This window comes from Trachypithecus francoisi, unplaced genomic scaffold (genome assembly GCF_009764315.1).
Source record: "Trachypithecus francoisi isolate TF-2019V2 unplaced genomic scaffold, Tfra_2.0 Lachesis_group15, whole genome shotgun sequence".
Classification (NCBI taxonomy): domain Eukaryota; kingdom Metazoa; phylum Chordata; class Mammalia; order Primates; family Cercopithecidae; genus Trachypithecus; species Trachypithecus francoisi.
This window is the reverse complement of record NW_022681460.1, coordinates 42508756-42531289: the sequence shown is the minus strand read 5'-3', so window position 1 is coordinate 42531289 and position 22534 is coordinate 42508756. Positions and strand designations below refer to the sequence as shown.

Below are 22534 nucleotides of genomic sequence, written 5' to 3'. Positions count from 1 at the left end.
TAAGCAGACCCCTTATTTCCTGTTTCCTAGAATTCTGTATTAGCCCCATGGCTGGTTTCTCTTCCTGCCCCCTTGCTTCCAGTAGCACTCCCACAGTGTTCTTTCTGAAACACAAATGTGAACATGTCACTCTAGTTTAAAACCCTTCAGGACTCCTTATTGCTTTCAGGATAAACCCAAGCTCCTCTGTGAGGCTTTCATAACACAGTCTTTACCACTAGACTCTCTTTTCACCTGGTTTGCCCCTGACTTGTTAAAGCTGAATGTTCCAGCATAAGAAACTATTGTCAGAGTGATCAGGCAACCTACAGAATGGGAGAAAATTTTTGCAATCTATCCATCTGACAAAACGCTAATATCTAGAATCTACAAAGAAGTTAAACAAATTTCAAGAGAAAAACAACCCCATCGAAAAGTGGGCAAAGGATATGAACAGACACTGCTCAAAAGAAGACATTTATGCAGCCAACAAACATAAGAAAAAATGTTAATCATCACTGGTCATTAGAGAAATGCAAATCAAAATCACAATGATATACCATCTCATGCCAGTTAGAATGGTGATCATTAAAAAGTCAAATGGTGCTGGAAAAATTGGCTAGCCATAAGTAGAAAGCTGAAACTGGATCCTTTCTTTACTCCTTATACGAAAATTAATTCAAGATGAATTAGAGACTTAAATGTTAGACCTAATACCTTAAAAACCCTAGAAGAAAACCTAGGTAATACCATTCAGGACATAGGCATGGGCAAAGACTTCATGTCTAAAACACCAAAAGCAGTGGCAGCAAAAGCCAAAATTGACAAATGGGATCTAATTAAACTAAAGAGCTTCTGCACAGCAAAAGAAACTACCATCAGAGTGAACAGGCAACCTACAGAATGGGAGAAAAGTTTTGCAATCTACTCATCTGACAAAGGGCTAATATCCAGAACCTACAAATAACTTAAACAAATTTACAAGAAAAAAAACAACCCCATCAAAAAGGGGGCAAAGGATATGAACAGACATTTCTCAAAAGAAGACATGCATACAGCCAACAGACACATGAAAAAATGCTCATCATCACTGGCCATCAGAGAAATGCAAATCAAAACCACAATGAGATACCCTCTCACACCAGTTAGAATGGCAGTCATTAAAAAGTCAGGAAACAACAGGTGCTGGAAAGGATGTGGAGAAATAGGAACACTTTTACACTGTTGGTGGGATTGTAAACTAGTTCAACCATTATGGAAAACAGTATGGCGATTCCTCAAGGATCTAGAACTAGAAGTACCGTATGACCCAGCCATCCCATTACCGGGTATATACCCAAAGGATTATAAATCATGCTGCTATAAAGACACATGCACATGTAAGTTTATTGTGGCACTATTCACAATAGCAAAGACTTGGAATCAACCCAAATGTCCATCTGTGACAGACTGGATTAAGAAAATGTGGCACATACATACCATGGAATACCATGCAGCCATAAAAAAGGATGAGTTTGTGTCCTTTGTAGGGACATGGATGCAGCTGGAAACCATCATTCTCAGCAAACTATTGCAAGATCAGAAAACCAAACCACGCATGTTCTCACTCATAGGTGGGAACTGAACAATGAGATCACTTGGACTCGGGAAGGGGAACATCACACACCAGGGCCTATTATGGGGGTGGGGGAAGGGATTGCATTGCGAGTTATACCTGATGTAAATGACAAGTTGATGGGTGCTGACGAGTTGATGGGTGCAGCACATCAACGTGGCACAAGTATACATATGTAACAAACCTGCACGTTATGCCCATGTACCCTAGAACTTAAAGTATAATAATAATAAAAATCTTACTTTTGCAATTTAAAAAAATAAAATAAAATAAAACATTAGCAACTAGAAGTGGGGTATTTGGCCAGAGGAAATGAGTATATGGTATATGTATTATAGGTTGAAACATGCAAAATAGCAGATATGTCATATGAACAAGTCTAAAGATATAATGTATAACATGAGGATTATAGTTAATACAATTGTATTGGATCAGAGATTTGTGTTAAATAAGTAAATTTAACTTCTCTTGTCAAGAAAAAAGTATATGCAACAATATATGTGAATTTCCATCACTATAGCAACCATTTTACCCTATTTGTCCCATAATATTATGATGTAAACTTAAAACTTACACAATAAAGTGTATTTAAAATAAAAAAAAAAAAGTCAGGAAACAACAGATGCTGGAGAGGATGTGGAGAAATAGGAACGCCTTTACACTGTTGGTGGGAATGTAAATTAATCAACCATTGTGGAAGACGGTGTGGCAATTTCTCAAGGATCTAGAACTAGAAATACTGTTTGACCCAGCAATCCCATTACTGGGTATATACCCCAAGGATTATGAATCATTCTACTATAAGGACACATGCACACGTATATTTATTGCAGCACTGTTCACAATAGCAAAGACTTGGAACCAACTCAAATGCCCGTCAATGATAGACGGGATAAAGAAAATGTGGCACATATACACCATGGAATACTATGCATCCATAAAGAAGGATGAGTTCATGTCCTTTGCAGTGACATGGATGAAGCTGGAAACCATCATTCTCAGCAAACTAACACAGGAACAGAAAACCAAGCACTGCATGTTCTCACTCATAAGTGGGAGTTGAACAATGAGAACACCTGGACACAGGGAGGCGAACATCACACACTGGGGTCTGTTAGGGGCTAGGGGGCTAGGGGGCTAGGGGAGGGATAACATTAGGAGAAATACCTACTGTAGGTGATGGGTTGATGGGTGCAGCAAACCACCGTGGCACGTGTATACCTATGTAACAAACCTGCACATTCTGCATATGTACTCCAGAACTTAACAGTATATATTTTATATATATATATATATAAAGCTGAGTGTTCCTGGCACAGGTACACTTTCACTTTGGAGCTAGGCCTGCTAGGCTTTAGTAGCATTCTGTGTTTCTTTTTGTCAAAACTGTTAAAATGTATCATTGTCCTTACCAATCCCCACTGGACTGTAAGCACTCTGAGAATAGGTACTCTTTCTTTTCTGTCCCCAGTGTCTGGCATGTAGTAGCTGTTCAGTGATGTTGAGTATGACAAATTGTATTATTCAATAGATTACCAAAATGTGTCTTTGCACCTAAGAAAATGAGTAGGCAATATGTGCTGAGTATACTTTGAACAGTCTTGAAATGTACTATAGTCAAATGCGTGCATGATTTCTTCTCTTTGGATAATTCCGTTGAATGTTTTTATTTACTATATGAAAATATTGTTATAAAATGTATGACATTTTATTCCTTATTAGATCATGTTATGTGTTTCATAAAATGATACTGCTTTTCATTCTTGACGATCTTGGTTTCTCTGTCTTATTTAGCTTATTCAACTGATTCTGAATCATCTTACACTACCAGACCTGTGTAGATTAGCACAGACTTGCAAACTACTGAGCCAGCATTGCTGTGATCCTCTACAATACATCCATCTCAATCTGCAACCATACTGGGCAAAACTAGATGACACTTCTTTGGAATTTCTACAGTCTCGATGCACTCTTGTCCAGTGGCTTAATTTATCTTGGACTGGCAATAGAGGCTTCATCTCTGTTGCAGGATTTAGCAGGTTAGTACAAAGGCTTGATGAAGTTTTTTTTTGTTTTTCCCCAGCAGCAGCCTATACTTACTATGTAGTGGTTTTCATAATAAAAGTTTGAAATTATGTAACATGTACATTACAAAAATAAAAAGGAAACAAATTTTGAGTGTCATGTTTAGAATGCTGCTGCCTATAAAAAATGAGTGTCGGACGGATCACGAGGTCAGGAGATCGAGACCATCCTCGATGAACCACCGTCAACACGGTGAAACCCCGTCTCTACTAAAAAATACAAAAAACTAGCCGGGTGAGGTGGCGGGTGCCTGTAGTCCCAGCTACTCGGGAGGCTGAGGCAGGAGAATGGCATAAACCCGGGAGGCGGAGCTTGCAGTGAGCTGAGATCCGGCCACTGCACTCCAGCCCGGATGACAGAGCAAGACTCCATCTCAAAAAAAAGAAAAAAAAAAAAAGAGTGTTTTACTATCCCCTTCAGCTAAATTTTATATGAATATGAAGGGAAACTATACCGTTTACTTCAGGGCTCCTGTTTCTTTTCTTCTTTCTCATATTTTCAGCACAGATGATTAACACATTTTAAAAACTATTTCCAAATCAAAATCTACCTCTCTAATGTGATTTGTCAGAAATGGAAAACAATTTATTATAGAACATTTTTAATTAAATCTTAATTACATGTGCAATACATCACCCAGATTTAGAAGCTCATTTAAACTAATTATGTTGAAAATGCAATTGCATGCTAAATAGGCGACCACACTTGCAGACCTGCCCAGGTGTTTCTGCTCCTTTCTATTTAAGCATTTCGTTTCCTTACTATTAAATGTCACCTGTTAAGTATTTGAAAGCTTGCACAAGTGCATGTTCATTTAGTAATACCACAGTCATTTTTCTTAGGCAACAAACAGGAGTTTTTCTCCTAACCTTGATCATGGTTTTTGTCATGGTATGTTAAATACAATCCCAGCATTTTCACGAAGTTAAATAATGAAGGAGTAGAAACTTTAGAGAAATTTTCTGTTATTTTTAATTAATGAATACTCATGTATTCTATTTTTAAAAACGAAAAATGAACTATAGTAATCCCTACACATATCCCCAGTGAATACATTCTAGAACACTGGTTTATGAATTAGAAATTCATATGTAGAGCCTTGTTTCCTCTTAACTCAGGTTATAAAAATAAAGATGCAGTTCCAGAAATAAAGATTTGATATTATTAGATTTAAATGAAGTAATGATGTTTGAAATAGTAACAATGTGTTCCAAATACTGACCTTGATAGTTTATGCATCAGAGTGAAAAATAAACCAAGCAGTAATGTCTAGTAGCACGTGTTGAAACCGTGGATGCACTGAGTTTCTTTTCTGCCAGAAATTGAGCCAGGGGAAGGGGTTCATTGCTAGATATTTGGCAGCTGTCCAGTGAAACAGAGTTTAGTCCTTTCTACTTCCCCTTGCCCCAAACACACACATTTCAAATTCTTTTCTCTGCTAGTAGGACTAAGAAAGAACTGAAGCTAATGAAGGCTGTGAATATTTAGAGCATACATTATCATAAACCAAGACTAATTGAATATGAGAACAGATAGAACAAGTGGTGTCAGTAAGCATTATTTTACATTATATAGACCTTTGGGGTATTTTAATCACCCTCATAGCTCTTTCCCAATGTTTTCCATTATTAAGAATTTATTAAGGCCGGGCGCGGTGGCTCAAACCTGTAATCCCAGCACTTTGGGAGGCCGAGACGGGCGGATCACGAGGTCAGGAGATCGAGACCATCCTGGCTAACACGGTGAAACCCTGTCTCTACAAAAAAAACTACAAAAAACTAGCCAGGTGAGGTGGCGGCGCCTGTAGTCCCAGCTACCCGGGAGGCTGAGGCAGGAGAATGGCGTGAACCCGGGAGGCGGAGCTTGCAGTGAGCTGAGATCCGGCCACAGCACTCCAGCCTGGGTGACAGAGCGAGACTCCGTCTCAGAAAAAAAAAAAGAATTTATTAAATGTTTGTTTTCACCCGTTGTGTGCAAGGAGTTTCAGTGGGTGTTGATCGTATACAGAGACATATGAGATACATAATATAGTTCCTGCCTTCAGGCTACAGAGAAGATAAAGATATTAAGATAAACATATAAGCATATCCCTTATTTATTTTTATAAACAGAATAACAGGGTAGTAACTAAGTATAGACATTAAAGAAAACATTGGTCATGAATGACTGAAGTCCAGCTTCACTGGCAAAGTGCTGCATATGACTGTGATAATGAGTAAAATATAAAGCTAATATTAATCAATTTTTAAGTTTCTTTATGTAGCTGCTTCTAGTGCATGAGAAGAAACATCAGTTATAAGAAGAAAACTTAGCCATGCCATTTAAAAAATTTTTGTACTAGTAATGCATAAAGATCTTTTGCAAAGTTAGAGTTTCTGTCTACTTCTAACCCACAATTTGTCTTCCATTTTCAACTCACCCAGGGTAGTTGCTGTAGAGCAGTTTGAATAATCAGAACAAGCCATATATAGATTTAAGTTTTTATATTTTACTGTAGTATTTCAGCAAGTAAAATCATAAATCTTGATGGCATTCCTTTAAGTGTAGTCACTATTCCCATTAAGAAAAGAAAAAGTTGAAGTAAGAGGGAGAGAGAACCTTTTCTTGGGCAGGGCGTGTTGGAGTTTTCCCTACTGATTACTGTTGGCCCCCATGACTTGACGGCTGAATTGATAGTTACTATGGCTTGTAGGCAGCATTCCTAGAATAAATAATAAATATGCATGGCTTGATTATTAATGAGCAATCTATGATTAAGTATGGCCTATTTATGCTCATTACTATGAAGAAGACTTATTTGTAATATTTTAAAGAAGAAAAGCACATTTAAAAACTAGAGACCAATGTTGATGAGCTGTTTTTTGAACAAATCTTTGGGAAAAAGTTTGATGCAGTTTATTTTTGTTGCTTAAAAGCCTTATCTTACAAGTCAGAACCGTTTAACTGGATTTTAAATAACTTTTTAGGAATTCTTATTATTCATCATAGCAGAGAAATAGGTTACATTGGAATAAAGAGAACTTAAAACTTTTAATCAGTTATTAAAATCTTAATCTAGCTACAGATTTGTGATTTGCTACTTTGAGTGCTGTTCATGCATATCATTACTCATTAAAATCACATCTATTATAATTCCGCTTTTCTAATATGGTTCCCTGAAGTCTTAGATGTTCCTTTGCCTGCCTGCCTGTTTGTGCTTTAGAACTTAATTGTATCATTCTGTTCAAAAAGCCTTAGGTTCATTGTTTCCCTACCATTTTTCTTCAAATAGTTGCTGAATGGCCTTGATCTCCCCCTCAGTTATGTGTGGGTTTTTACTCTAAATCCCTCTTACTTGTTCTCAGTAGTTTATATTCACTCCTTTAGGAAACATTCTTGGATGCTTTCTAGATTCGAGAACTTTATTAGGTATTTTGACATAGAGCTAAAGTTTTATGATATGAAGAGCTTATTTTCTACTAATATATTTATTCAGTTGCCTGCCTATATTTTATACAGTTGTGTCTTAGATTGTCAACTCTAGAAAGTAGGGACCATTTTAAGATGTTCTTTTCTCTTATTTTTTTTTTGAGTTGCAGTCTTGCTCTGTTGCCCAGGCTGGAGTGCAGTGGCGTGATCTCCACTCACTGCAAGCTCTGCTTCCTGGGTTCACGCCATTCTCCTGCCTCAGCCTCCCATGTAGCTGGGACTACAGGCGCCCACCACCATGCCCAGCTAATATATTTTTTTGTATTTTTAGTAGAGACCGGGTTTCACCATGTTAGCCAGGATGGTCTCGATCTCCTGACCTCGTGATCTGCCCGTCTCGGCCTCCCAAAGTGCTGGGATTACAGGCTGGAGCCACCGCGCCTGGCCTTCCCTTCTTTCTATCATTGTTGGATAGTACCCCTATACAATTAAGCAGAAGTTTTGTTTTCAATGGCTTTATTTTGGATCACTATGTTAAATAATGTTCCAAGTTATTTGGGATTAAGATTATCCTGAATTTACTGTTTTAGAAAACTTGGTGAGGGTCAGCTAAAAACCATGAGATTAGGAATTCAGAAGCATAGATATTTTATATCATTCTTCTCTTACTTTTTATACTTCAGGCAATTTCTGAGGACTATTACCTTTTATTTTGTGATAAGTAGACTCAAATTGTTCATTCATGTGATCTTAATTATTTTAGGGTGCAAGTTACCATTTAGTAAATTACTTCTTATGTACTTGTATTGTTCTGGACAAATTAATTCACCTCATAATGATAAGCAATTTATTTTTCTCTCCAGAGATTCCTTTTCTCATAGCAGGAGACTAGTCTGGGATTGTTTATATGAACTTAGGTCCTCTCATAAAATCTTCAGTGTAAGAAAATACTTTATGAGCACAATGTAGAATGAATTGACTGCAGGAAATAAACAAACTGAGTTCTCCTTTCAAATGATCAGTGGCACAGTTGAGATGAATAAATACATATATGTAATTATGCATTAAAATAAAACCTGCATGAGGAGCATTAAGGAACGAAGTAAGAGCTGTGTGCAGCTAATTGAGTCTGCTACTGTCTCTGCCCTCTTGGGATGTAGATATGAAAAGGTAGGTAGTATACATTTTGAAAATTTAAGTAGAGATAATATGAGAGTATTAATCAAATAATCTCAGAGTAAAAATATGCAATACAGGATTCTTGATAAAGAGAAAGAAAGAAAGGTAGTATAGGTATAGACTTTATCTCATTGGCTTTCAAATTCTATCATTCATGAAATCAACTTGGGAAGTTTCCTATTGTCTGCTAACAGTTTGCTTTCTGGTATAAAGCCAGAGTCTTTATAGTAACATACACTATGTGAACTGTCCCTCATCTCTGATCTACTCATCTCTCCATCATTTTGTGCCTCCTGTATCCCCCATCTCACTGTTCTTCACTCAGCTTGTTATCCTGCCCTGGACTGCCATTCCCTTTGCCTAGAATGCTCCTCCTCCAGATACCTGCTTTGTCACCCTCTCGCTTCCTTCAGGGTTTTACTCACCACATCTCTGAAGCTTTTCTGACTATTCTGTCCATCCTTGACACTTTCTGTTGTGCTTCCCTGCTTTTATTTTCTCCTGGGCACTTTTCACGAATTTGCGACTTACTGTACGCATTTGGTTATCTTCTTCTCTTTTCAAAACATTAGTAAGCTTCATGAGAGCAGGGATTTTGTTTTGTCCACTGCTATCTCCCCAGTGCCTAGACTGCTACCTGGATGATAGTAGAAGCTCAGTGCATATTTGTTGAATGAATGAATGAATGAATGTGCTTCATGCGAACTGCAGTTTAGCTAATACAGCTAGCAAAGGAAGCAGCAGTGAGAGGAGTTGGAGGAGATCCAAGAGAGGCAGTTACGTGAGGAGTGTCAGACTTTTAAGGAAGGAGTGTGCAGTTGTATGAAATGTCAAAAATTAAGTAATACAAGTTTGAATTTAGAATAAACGGGTGTTCAGGTGTAAATAAGATGTGCGGGCTACTGGGTTATTTACAATATTTAAATTTGCAGCAACTGAATTTTTTTATTGTTTAAATGTGAATTGGCCAAGATTTAACTTATACTTAATGTTTATGGGGTGCTTTGACCTTTAAAAACTGCATTTGCATAGTATTTCAGCTTCAATTCCACTAGGCAGTGTGGTGAATGTTGTTACATACTTCAAGTCTGCATTTACAGCTGAGGAAATGCTAAGATTTGGGTAAATGCCTTTTCCAAGGTCTCTGCTAGGAACTAGTAGAACAATGCAAAAAAACCACATCTTTTAACCAGTGTTACGTGATTTATTTACACAACTAATCTGATTTAGTCAATTTTATTTTGTATGTGTACTTGTAAGCTCATTAAATCATTTAGGAATAAAGACGTGGCATAAATTGACTAACAGTATATTGCTGATGTGACACTGGTGGGAAGATTATGTCAAGAGACCTGGACAGTCATAATTGGTGCACTGTTAAGAGGGTTCAGTTTGCTTAGTTGATAAAGTTTCATGGATTCAAATACTCCTAGATTCATGTTTACTTTTAGATTGTTTTCAGGGGGTGATCATGGACAAGACTATTTTTCCCCCAGCTATAATATAACTGAGATAAATATTGTGATAATTGCTCTGATAAAGCATTTTGTGACCTTCATCTTGGATGATTTATATATATTTTATGTGAAGCTGTAATTGAATGTTTTCAACATGAAGCAGTCTAGCTGCTAAATAGTAACAGCTGCAAGGACCGTAACAGTGCTCTAGTTAAACCCACATAGACATTTTCTGAGAGGAGCCTAGTCTGATTTGTTTTGAGGTTACTTAATTAAAGTTGTCACTTTTATGTGCAGTGTTCAAAATATATTATCCAGTATTGGATAGGTACTGTTGAGGGGGAAATATCTCCCAAGAGATTAGAGTTTTGTTATGTTTTGATTTTTTTTTTTTTTTGGCTTTACCAACTCAGATGTGAATTTTAGGTAAGTAGGGAAAATACATCTTATACTTTCTTAATTTTCCACTTAGCATTAGCTGACTTTTTATATGATGTGAATTCATTTTATCCTCTCAAGTTGATTTTTTTAGCCTAACCATTCATATTTCAGCATGCAGTAAATAAGAATTTAAGCAAAACAAATTTTACATTTTCCCTAATAGAAATCTATCCTTTTAAATGTATCTGCTTAGAGTTGCTAAAATTGCAAAGTTCTTGCAAAAATATCTTTTAGTTTTATAAAATTCACATGGAATGTTGTTTTTGCAGGTTTCTGAAGGTTTGCGGATCTGAATTAGTACGCCTTGAATTGTCTTGCAGCCACTTTCTTAATGAAACTTGCTTAGAAGTTATTTCTGAGATGTGTCCAAATCTACAGGCCTTAAATCTCTCCTCCTGTGATAAGCTACCACCTCAAGCTTTCAACCACATTGCCAAGTTATGCAGCCTTAAACGACTTGTTCTTTATCGAACAAAAGTAGAGGTAAGAATAATTCATAATTTTCATCATTGTTATTATAGTAGCCCACTGAATATTTAGTTTTTTTTAATTACTCATAGTGGGTTTTTTTAATTTTTAAATCAAGTTTATGATGCCATCTGACTACTCTGAAATCATTAGAGCTGATTCAGTCATTGTGAAGTTATTTCAAACCTAATGTGTTTTGAAATTATAAGGAAATGTTCTTCTCTGTGCTCTTAAAATTTTCGTGATGCTATTCATGTTCCCAGGAAAAGAAAGAAACAGTTGGTTGAGGTCAGCCAAAATGCTGGCAGGGAACGAATTAGAGAAAGGTAGGAGGATAGTGTGCAAGAGGACATTTGCTTGCAGCGGGGGGAAGCAAAGTGGTATTTATCCTTGCCCAGACTTAGGGGTTAAAATTTGTAATACCATAGTTAATGAGTCTCATTAAGAAATGGAATCATGTCATATATATTAGTCTACTTGCTTTTTCACATAATATCTGTAGAACATGTTTCCAGGTCAGTGCATATATTATCTAACTCTTTTACTGTAATAGCATATGTTATACCATAATCTATTTAACATTCTCCAAATGATCAATAGACTAGTTGATCAACGTTTGATTTTTCCAGTGGTTTTCCTTTTACAAACTACCTAGCACTAAGATCCTTCTGTGTGTAGTTTTTTTTTCTTTTTTTTCTTTTTTTTTGAGACAGAGTCTCACTCTGTCACCCAGACTGGAGTGCAATGGTGTGATTTCAGCTCACTGCAACCTCCACCTGGCCCATTCAAGCGATTCTCCTGCCTCAGCCTCCTGAGTATCTGGGATTATAGGCGCCTGCCACCATGCCCAGCTAATTTTTGTATTTTTAGTAGAGACGGGGTTTCACCACCAGCCTGTGCATGGTTTTACACATACTTACTATTACTGCTATTGGATAGAGTCCTAGAGGTGGTACTGCTAGGTTAAAGAGTATGTGACTAGGCCCCTGTAGTACACACTGTCATGTATTTGTTCCCTCTGCTCCACACATACTGGCTTTCTTTCTATTCCTTGAATGTTCTGACCTGGTCCCAGCTCAGGGCTTTTGTTCTTTTGCCTATCTGAAATGTTTGTCTAGCTCATTATGGCTGCCATTTTTTTAGCTCAATGTTCAACTTGCGTATTTTTTGGAGATAGCTTCCTGGACACTCATAAAATATAGCACCCCTTCTAGTTTGTTTCCTTCAGTTTTATTTCCTTTTTAACATCCTTGTCACTCTCTGACGTGATACTTGTTTTCTTGCTTATTTTCATTCTTCTCACATTAGGATATAATGGTAGAAGACTTGTCGGTCTTTTTCATTGCCGTGTTTCCAGAATCTAGAATAGTACTTGGTAAAGATTGGCCGTTCAGTAAATATGTGTTAAGTAAATGAATAAAGATAACCAAATTACCTTTCCAAAATGATATACCAGTGACTTGGGAGACTGCATTAGTTCTGGTGGGAATGGTTTGGTTCCCAAGAGAGCAGGTTGTTGTAAAGTGAGAATGCCCTTTGTGTTTGACCTCTTTGCACTGTCTGCTTCCCCTTTGATCTTCTGCCATGTTAAGACACAGCAGGAAAGCCCTTACCAGAAGCCGAGCAGATGACAGTGCCATGCCCCTTGAAATTCCTAGCCTGCATACCTGTGAGCTAAATAAACTCTTTTTCTTTATGAGCTACCCAACCTCAGGTGTTTTGTTATAGCAACAACGAATGAACTAAGATGGCATTGTTCTCAATTTTGGGCAGAATATTTAGCTAGACTTTGGCAGGTGACCTGGCATGGTGGAAAAAAGACTTTGATTCTAGTTCTAGCCCTGCCAGCGATAACCTTGGTAATCTAGGTGAAGACATTGTCTCAGATTTCCAGATTTGTTCTTTGTAAAATGAAAGAATTATTGTCCCAGAATGCCAGATGATACTAGCCTGTGTTTTCATTGGTCTGTGGTGAAATGACTCCCCATTTGTGTGGGTATAAAATTGTTAGCTATCTTTTCTTGGGTAGGACTGTTCATTCTGAAATTATGCCATGCCTGCTTTTTATTGGCACATTTACTATTTTATGGGCCTGTGTACTATAAACTGAAATCCTCTGAGCAAGGAAGATTTAAATGCCCCATTTAAAAATTTCTGATTAATAAGAAATATAGCACACATAATTATTAAATGAGCCTTTGAGAAGAAAAATAGGGTAAAAACAAAAAAAAATTAACTTGCTAGGCATCTTATATCTATGGTAGCTTGTGAAAATATATCCCATGAGATGTTTTTGAAATGTTATATAGTAATGTGATCTAAGTGTCAGAGAATTATTAAATAGTCTACAGTTTTCTTGAATTTGTCTCAGACTGATAGATATGACTGAATTTTTTAAGTGTGATTTGTGAGGATTAAGAAGATTTCATATCTCAAGAGTGGAAATTTATACATATGTACCTAAGTCTAGATAGCATAAGCTCTGGTTTTCCTCAGTTACTTAAATATGGATGTAAAATCATTGTATGAATGTATTAAATAAAATTTAGGTTGTACCCTCTGTTACTTCCTATTACATTTTTTTATTGGCCCATCTGGTAAAATGTCATAAATACTACACAATTTTTCTGACATTGAATATGTAGAAAAAAACTATAAAATTGAGTTTTCATTGATGTATGGTTGACTTAAAATTAAAGATGCTGTTATTTTAGTGATATAAATGGCAAATGTGAAATTGAGAAAGTCTTACCCAGGCAGTGTTTACTTTTAATGCTTCCCAACTCATTGCTTTCTACCTATACTTCACTCACTTCTGTTATTATCTCCTCATCCTTGAGATCTATACCAGAGTCCCACATGGGCACTAAGTAAATCAGAAAAAGGAGAGATGGCAAAATAATCAGCTGGTTTCTTTGAAAACAAACAGAAGCTACAGCACTGGTATTCATATCAATCTGTAAACACCTCCATTGTCACTTAAGCAAAGTGTTATGTCACCTCCTTCTTTCTTTGATACACACCTTTCACCTTGCACCTAATGATGTTGGTGGATGAGAGCAAACAGAGAATGAGAAGGCAAGATGTAGGAGACTGGTCTCTCTTTAAACGTTCCACATATTTACTGGCAGTATATTCTCATATTCTAGACTCTGTTTTGAAGAAGGAGCAGTACTTGATTGCAAATGCCTCTGCTTGCTCTAAGGACATACATGAAAAGAAAAAGAAGATAACAATTGTAGTTTTCTGGGAGATGTTATTTTGTTTTAAAAGGGCTACAAATTATCCAGTACCACTTTAACCCTGTTTTTCTGAACCCTACAAAATTCTAAAATAAGCAAAAATTAGTATGACAAAATAATGGATTGTATTATAGCATGTTAACCTCACAGAGACCAGTTTATGATACAATACAGTTACAGTTTATGTGCCTTTACATAATTTACATTAGTAAGTATAGTATATTTATGCCATTTTACAAGATTTAGACAAGTCCATATGCATAGTGAATAAAGCTTTTGAGGATTTTGGAGACCTGGATTTTTAGTCCCAAAGTTTGGGAAAACCTACTGAAAATATTCTGTTGGCTGTCCTAGACATTTTGCATTATTATTTCTTTATACCAGTCTGAATAGGGTTGGTGGTATTCTCATCTTTACACATAATTAAATTAAGGTCTCAAAAGATTAATAAATTGCCTACTGGCACAAGCCATAGAGTCAGGATTTGAACTCAGGTCTTGTGGCCTTGATGTGGTAGTTAAAATCATAAGATATATAAAAGCATAAATAGTAGTTATTCTGATAGCTTGGCTATTTATCTAAAACAAAGATTTTCTTTACTACTTATTATTTCTAACTTGTAGTTGGTAAGGAGATACAGCATAGTAACTAACATATACAACATTATAATCCATGATAAAATACAAACTATTAAGTTTGTATTTTATAAATATCTTCTGCAGGAAAATGGATTTTTTGTCTTTTTACTATGAACAAGCTTAGTTTGAAGTCTTAGTTGTTCTGAATTTATAAATCACAATTTGTTATTCAAATTACATTTAGAAACATTTAAGTGAAAGTTTGTAGAATCAATACATAATTAACTGCTTTAAGCAAATAGTTTATACAGGCCTACTCTCAATATTATTCTGTAATGGAGAGCAGCATTGAGACAGATAATCCTCAAAATAATTTTGACATGTAAAATGATATGTTGTTGATAGCTAGGTGATGTGTTCTTAAGTGGTTAGCCATAGCCAGGCATGCAGCAGGTCTGATGACTCAGTAAGAATGAGACGTCAGGAGAGTAGAACAGTGGCAGAGTCAGAATTGTCTTGTATGCTGGTAGGTAAATTCTGGGATGCTGATGTGGTCCCTCCTTGCATCAGTGGTCATTCAGAATTTTTAGCCTTATAAGATAGTAAAATATAGTTCAGCTTGGTTTCTTAATTTATTTCATGAGATCTTTTTCTTTCTTTAGATGTGTTTAGGATTACAATGAAAAATGACTTCATCAGAGAAATAACAAATGTCTTATTAATTTAGCAAAGAAAATTCACTAAGTAAGCTATGTGCAGAGTCAGTGGCATGTATTTGTTGAATTTCATTAGATGCAGAGCATTAAATACATGTCTAGTAAAGAACAAGATACTATTACATTAATAAAAGACAGAGTGAACAGGTATACAGTAAGCCCAAATATATGCTAGCATTGTCACAGGCTTGTCCTTAGTTGGAGGATGATCTGCATTGGGAAACCTTTCTAGAAGAAATTACCATTGAGTGAGATTTATGCCCTGTTTACCGTGTGATCCCAGAATTACTAGTGAAATGGGTCGGTAAATAGGGTAATTTTTTTTCCTCCTGAAATTGGTGCATCTTTTAGAGTTGAATAGACAGCACTTTCTGCAACAGATGGGAACTTAGACAGGAAAGACACTCTAGTTGTGCTTAGTTTCTTCTACCATCCGTGGCAAGGAAATAATTAGGTATTATAATGATTTAAAGGAGTTAAGTTCAGTCTTTTTGGTTCTTTTCTTCTCTATTCATAAGATTCTTATTATGTATGATAAAACATTGATTGCAAGTACTTCTTTAACCATACATGATAATGTATTTTCGTGAAAGTACAGCTGTAAAAATCTAGCCCATCCAGCTGGGCTCAGGGGCTCATGCCTATAATCCCAGCGCTTTGGAAGGCTGAGGCAGAAGGATCACTTGAGATCAGGAGTTCAAGACCAACCTGAGCAACATAGCGAGACCCCATCGCTACAGAAAATTTAACAAATTAGCTGGACATGCTCCTGTAGTCCCACTCAGGAGACTGAGGTAGGAGGATCAGATCACTTGAGCCCAGGAGGTCAAGGCTACACTGAGCTGTGATTGTGCCACTGCACTCCAGCCTGAGTGACAGAGCAAGACCCTGTCTCAAAAATAAAATAAATCTGACTCATTAAATAGATTTTTAGATACTTGAAAAAAACTTATTTTGAAATAATTTCAGACTTACAGAGAAATTGAAAAAAAATGATTTCTTTTGTACTTTCACCCAGGTTCCCTTACTATAATACATAATTGTTTTATTGAACCATTTGAAAATAAGTTGAAAACATAATAACCCTTTACCCTGGGGCATTATAAGTGAAAGACATAATTTGCCCCTGAAAGGGCATGTATCTGTAATCTACTTTCAGATACTTGTATTATGGGCTGAATTATATCTCCCCAAAATTCGTACTTTGAAATCCTACCCCCCAGTACTTAAGAATGCGACTGTATTTGGAGACAGGGTTTTTAAAGAGGTGATTAAGGTTAAATGAGGTCATTAGGGTGGAGCCTAATCCAATGTGACTGGTGTCCTTAAGGAAGAGGAGATTAGGACACACACACAAGGAAGACCGTGTGAAGACAATGGAAGAAGATGACCCGCTACAAGCCAGTAAGAGAAGTCTTAGAGAAAACCAACTCTGTTGACACCTAGTTCTCAGATTTTTAGCCTCCAGAATTGTAAGCAAGTAAATTTCTGGTGGTTAAACTACCTAGTCTATGATACTTTTTTATAGCAGCCCTAGAAAAGTAATACACACCTTGTATAGGATAGCATAAGAAAATCTTTTTAACACAGTGCATGAGAGTGTCTTTAAGATAAGTCCCACACATGTACTAAAACAATCTGGACTAGTGTTAGAAGTTTGAACCTGTTTCTGTTTACCTTTCCTCTGTTTGGGGAAAAAAAAATCTGGAGTCAGGGGTGAGAGTGGGGCATGATAGGTAGCTCAGTAAGAATTTTTTCTGTTGCTTAGCAGCAGACTAGAAAACCAGGAGTGTTTTTTAAAAGTTGGAGTTATAAATGGAACACCTGCATCCAGTTTTGATTGCCTCACTTCAAGAATGATAGAGCATAAATTGAAAGAATCTGAAGAAGTGAAAAAACTGATGATAGGTATTGTGGGGGACTAGTATATGACAGTAATCCGTAAGTATGGTTCAGCATCTGTTTAGTTGGCCTGCTCGGCTGTGTCGACAGTTTCAAGGACCCCTCTGCTTTTATCTTCATGAACTAGAAGACAACAAAAGAAGTTGATCTTTATTTCTGTAGGATATTAACACTCTCCTATTTTTTTCTTTCTGTGCCAGTTTATTTGGCAGATCATATATATGAGTAAAATTGCACACCACCCTGACTGTTGATGAAAGCGGTTGGGCTTTCTACAAAAGATGTATTAACTGTCTTTTGAAAGAGTGCGATTTAATTTAGTGCTGTGAATTTGTTTTCTGACATGTGTATGTGGTGGTCTCCTTACTGCATTCTTATTTGATTTAAACAATACATTATTGTATTTTGATAAGTAGAGCAGGGATGGCCTTCTTTTAAAAGAGCCATGGCAACTAACCAAGTCAGACTATAAGACCAAACTTATTGGCAAATGAAGAGGGTGGCTTCTCACTTACAGAGCCAGTGCTGATAACTAAGACGAGGGTGAGAAATTAAAATAGAAAGAACCGGCTTCGGTCACCTAAATTAACTAATGCACGCTGTTGTTAGTTGTCGTCTAAAATGCAGTCTATTTAAAACAGAAATGTTAATATAGCTAGATAATATATAAAACAGAAAGATATTAGTAATTATTTTGTTCTTAAACACAATCAAGATTCAGTAGTTTTAATAGCTGATAATAAGTAATTATCACAGATAAAACTTTTTTATCACAGATATAACAAACTTTCTTAGAGTCCTTGGTATGTGTCTGTAGGCTATATTTCTGTATCCTGATTGGCCTTATAGAACTTTCAATGGGAATAGGCGACTTGGTGGGGTATGTGTGCCCTGAATGAATGGGTTGTAGTTGAGTTACAGTCAAGAAGCCTAACTTGTGAGTGCAGTGGTGGAGGAGATCATCTTTTAATGGGGGCAGACTCCTTATCAAACACAACCATGACAGTGACCAATAAGCCAGGTATAAGAAATCTACCTGGAAAGGACACCATTCATTAGAGATGGCTGATTAGCCTATCCTCTCTGTTGGCATGTCCTGAGGAAAGCCAAATTAAAGTTACAGGACTGAAATTTGTAAACTGTCATGTCTTTATTTTATTTTATTTTATTTTATTGTAGAGATAGGATCTCACTGTGTTACTCAGGCTAGTCTCAACCTCCTGGGCTCAAGTGATCCTCCTGCCTCAGCCTTCCAAGTGCTGGAATTATACGCATGAGCCACCACACCCCGTCCCATGTCTTTTTGACTGCAAATCTCTGCATCCATTATAGGTTGTTATACAAATTGATCAGTTGATTGATCAGTTGATCAGTTGAGTATCTATGAGGAAAGATGTATTCGACTATATTATTGTAGGAAAGATCCAATACAGTGATAAAAATAGGCTTCAAAATGAGACTGCAGGGCAAGGCAAAGGTGTGTGAACATTTAGTCTTAGATTTTGTTTCATCACACACAAGAATTTTAAGAATTTGACAAATTATCTGAACCTGAAACTGAAACTTGTATGTTAGAGCTAAAATTCTGAGTCTGTAGTCTAGGGTAGCTATTAAACATCTACAGTTAGGTTTAGAGAACTTTCTTCTTTTTCCTCAAAGGCAGTGTAAGGAGCTTTATTAATTTTTATGATTTATGATATTTAGCCTTTTCTTTTTAGAGTTCTGTCAGAATTCTAACTCCCCACCACAATGTTGATCTTAAAGTTGTGAAAGACAATATTGTTTTCAAGTTGTGATTATGTATCAGTGTATAATCTATACCATATTGTGTATTTGAACTGTATAAAAGAATAACTTCTAGTAGATGGTTCATAGTAAATCTGGATAAAGTAATTGAATTTAAATATTCTAAAATGGTGATTATTTCTGCATATGTTTAGTTTCAAGTACTTTAAATAGTTCTCAAAATACTTCAACTTTTTTTTTTGTTTTTGTTTTTTGTTGTTTTTGAGACAGAGTCTCGCGACGCCCAGGCTGTAGTGCAGTGGAGCGATCTTGGCTCACTGCAACCTCCGCCTCCCTGGTTCAAGCGATTCTCCTTCCCCAGCCTCCCGAGTAGCTGGGACTACAGGCATGTGCCACCATGCCCAGCTGATTTTTATATTTTTAGTAGAGATGGGGTTTCACCGTATTTGCCAGGCTGGTCTCAAACTCCTGACTTCAAGTAATCTGCCCATCTCAGCCTCCCAAAATGCTGGGATTATAGGCGTGAGCCACTGCACCTGACCTTCAATTTTTATTCTATATTCTTCTTCACCAAGTTTATTGAAATTGGAAGAGGAGCAAAACAATTTTTAATTAGAGAAAGATTTACACTTATATATATATTTTACACTCCAGTAATTGAGTGGTTGTGTTCTTAGGATTTCTTTGGAGATATTTGTTATGCAAATTTATGCATTTTCATTTAGTGAATATACTTTTATAAAATTTCACCTTCTTACTCAGAGATAGTGCTCTGATGTGTTTGAAATGTATTATAATCAATGAAAGTACATTTGTTTCTGATGATGTTATATAACTAGTCTATATTTTAGCTAGTCTTTGTAATATGTACACTTGTTACCTGGACCTTATTAATATGCTTTCTAGGAATCATATTTTAGAATGGAGAATACTAATTTGGAATCCTACTGTCCTGTATTGAGTGTTATAATTAAGGGTTACATTCTTTATTAAAGATAGCCAACAATTCTTAACATTGAATAAAAAAGGTCATAAACTAGTTTTAACAGCTAAAAACCTACATTAATGTAAAATAGCAAGCATATTACTACATACATTAATTATACAAGGTTCTCAGTACATTATAAAATGTACAGGTATGCATAAATATAATTCTAAGCTATACATCTGGACTATCTAAAAGTTATATGTGAGTATAATAAACATCAGTTATTTTTATTAAGTATTTTTGCTTATTAGCACTTTAGAAGTCTGGAGGGTGGGAAGTTATGAAGTTTATGGATAGCATTTCTTAAAAAGCTGTCAATGAAAATTTGAATTCATGCCTTTTATCTATTAATAAATTTCTTCGTAACAAGTAAAGGCATTAATAATATTCTTTATAACTGAATGGCACTTCATATCTGCATACACCAAACTTCCACATCTGTTATCCATCATGTCACTAACTAAATTGTTTTTGAAATCGAAATCATTCTTGTTTTTTTTTTTCTTTGAGACAGGGTGTCACTCTTGTCGCCCAGGCTAGAGTGCAGTGGTATGATCTCAGCTCACTGCAACCTCTGCCTGCCAGGTTCAAGTGATCCTTCCAACTCAACCTCCCAAGTATCTAGGACTATAGGCTTGCACCACTGTGCCAGGCTAATTTTTGTATTTTTTGTAGAGATGGGGTTTTGCCATGTTCCCAGGTCTCAAACTCCTGATCTCAAGAGATCTATCTGCCCACCTCAGTCTTCCAAAGTGAAATCATTTTCTTAGGAATAGTCATTGTAATCATTGTAGTAGTCTTGAGTATTTGGAGGCTTCACTAAAGGACGCTAAGGGGAATAAAATTGCTAAACAAACAAGAAGGCGGTTGTGAAAGTAGGGGGAAACAGTCTTCCTCCTGTTACAATCATCAGAGTATAATGTTTATGGACTAATTCCTTTACAGTCTTTTTGTGAGTTGTAGAGGATGGTCTGGAACCCCGATGCTGTAAGCATGCTTTACAGTTGTTCTTGCGTAATTGCATTGATAAAAACTGTTCACATTGAACTTGTCTCTTGCTTTTCTCTCCAGTTATAATTTGTTATAATATTTTGCTGTTTACTTCTTTACCTTTGGCATTTCGCTATCCAAAATGGCTGAGTGTCATGTAACCCACTTGAATATTTAATTATGTGTTTACTCTTCCAGTTTGGTCCCAGGTTGAGAAGCGCATGCTTCTTTACCTGGATGTGTGGGGAGTTGTTGAATTTATTACTTAAAGTTATCCATTGGGTTTTGAAGCTGCTGAACAGGGTTAATACGTAGATTTTAGGTGGAATGTAAAATAAATCTTTCTTTATGAACATGTATTCTACTGCTAAATGACAGTGTGCACCTAGAGTATGTTTTGGTAATTCTGTAGAAGAAATAATTATGGACCCAGTCACTCCTTAGTGAATTCCTTGCCATAGTTGTTTAAGTAAGGTTGCCCTTTGTTTGAAAATTACAAACTCATTTGAAATGAGCCTTACATTATTAAAGCTGCTATTTTAATTATGTTTTAGTTTTATAGAACTACTCTTGTACTTCCATTGAATGAGTTTTCAAGACGTAACCACAGAATATGTAGACTTGGGGACCTGAAAGATACTTTGTGTCTTGAATTAGAGGTTCATATAATTATTCACTTTTCATTTCTGAATAAATAAAATACTGTGCCATTTTCACAGTACACCTAATAATACAGCTTTGATCCATCCATTTGTGTGTCCTAGATATGTAGCAGTGCTGCATATACTCATTATAATAGAATTGTTTTGTTCTCCTAAGTAGAGATTGGCAAACTTTTTCTGTGAAGGGCTAGGTAGTAAATACTTTAGGCCTCTCAGGCCTCATGGATTCTGTCACAGCTACTCTATCCTGCTGTTGTAGTGTGAAAACAGTCACCGACAATACATTAATGAGTGGGTATGTCTGTGTTCCAATAAAACTTTATTTACAAAAACAGGCAATAGACTGGATTTGGCCTGTGGACAGTAGTTTGCCAACTTCTGCTCTAAACTATTGAGTTGGTGCTCTCTACAAAATCAGGCCCTTTTATATCCGGAAATGAAGAGTTAATTTCTCTGTAGTTTATTATCTTTGCTTTGACATCAGTAACAACATTTTAATTCTGAATACTAATAGCATGGAGAAAGAATATTCTAAAGATATTTTCGGAGGAAATGGGTTAACTGGATTTAAAGACGTTGTCAACTGGTTCCATAGGCATGTTCTCTAAACCTGGGTACTCCCACAGTCTCTGGCTTTCACTGATGAGTTTTGCTGGAGAAAGCCATGAAATTGTGTTAATCTGTGCTTACTCACCTCAGTGCTACCTGTCAGCCCTTTGATTTATCTCTATTTGACTTCTTGTTAATTTCTCACAGTATCTCTTCCAAGGTCATTGTCGTTCTTTCCATTACCATCACCTCCATCTCGCAATATCTTGGTCTCAGCGTTTGATCTCATATCTCTTATTCAGAAAGGTCAGTTATATCATTCAACATAAATCTCTTGTTCTATGTTCCTTTTCAAGTTGAGGATTTTAAAAATGATAGTTCTAATATTAAATGATTTTTAATTACCAGTTTAATGTACAGACTGATATAAGTTACTGTAAAATATTTGCTGTGAATTCCTCTTCTATGACTTGAAATTCTCCCAGAGAAAATAATGCATCTACTTGAAATTCTCCCGGAGAAAATAATG

At 36.2% G+C, this 22534-nt stretch overlaps 1 protein-coding gene across 3 annotated transcripts in view; it reads left to right on the top strand.

The window, feature by feature from the left end:
• The window catches only part of FBXL4 (F-box and leucine rich repeat protein 4), a 78551-nt gene that overhangs the window by 41290 nt on the left and 14727 nt on the right, over window positions 1–22534 (top strand). For all 3 annotated transcript variants that reach the window (XM_033234667.1, XM_033234668.1, XM_033234669.1), the window contains 2 exons: window positions 3389–3633; window positions 10434–10647. In XM_033234667.1, the coding sequence (XP_033090558.1) occupies window positions 3389–3633; window positions 10434–10647 (459 nt within the window). The remainder of the gene's footprint in view (window positions 1–3388; window positions 3634–10433; window positions 10648–22534) is intronic.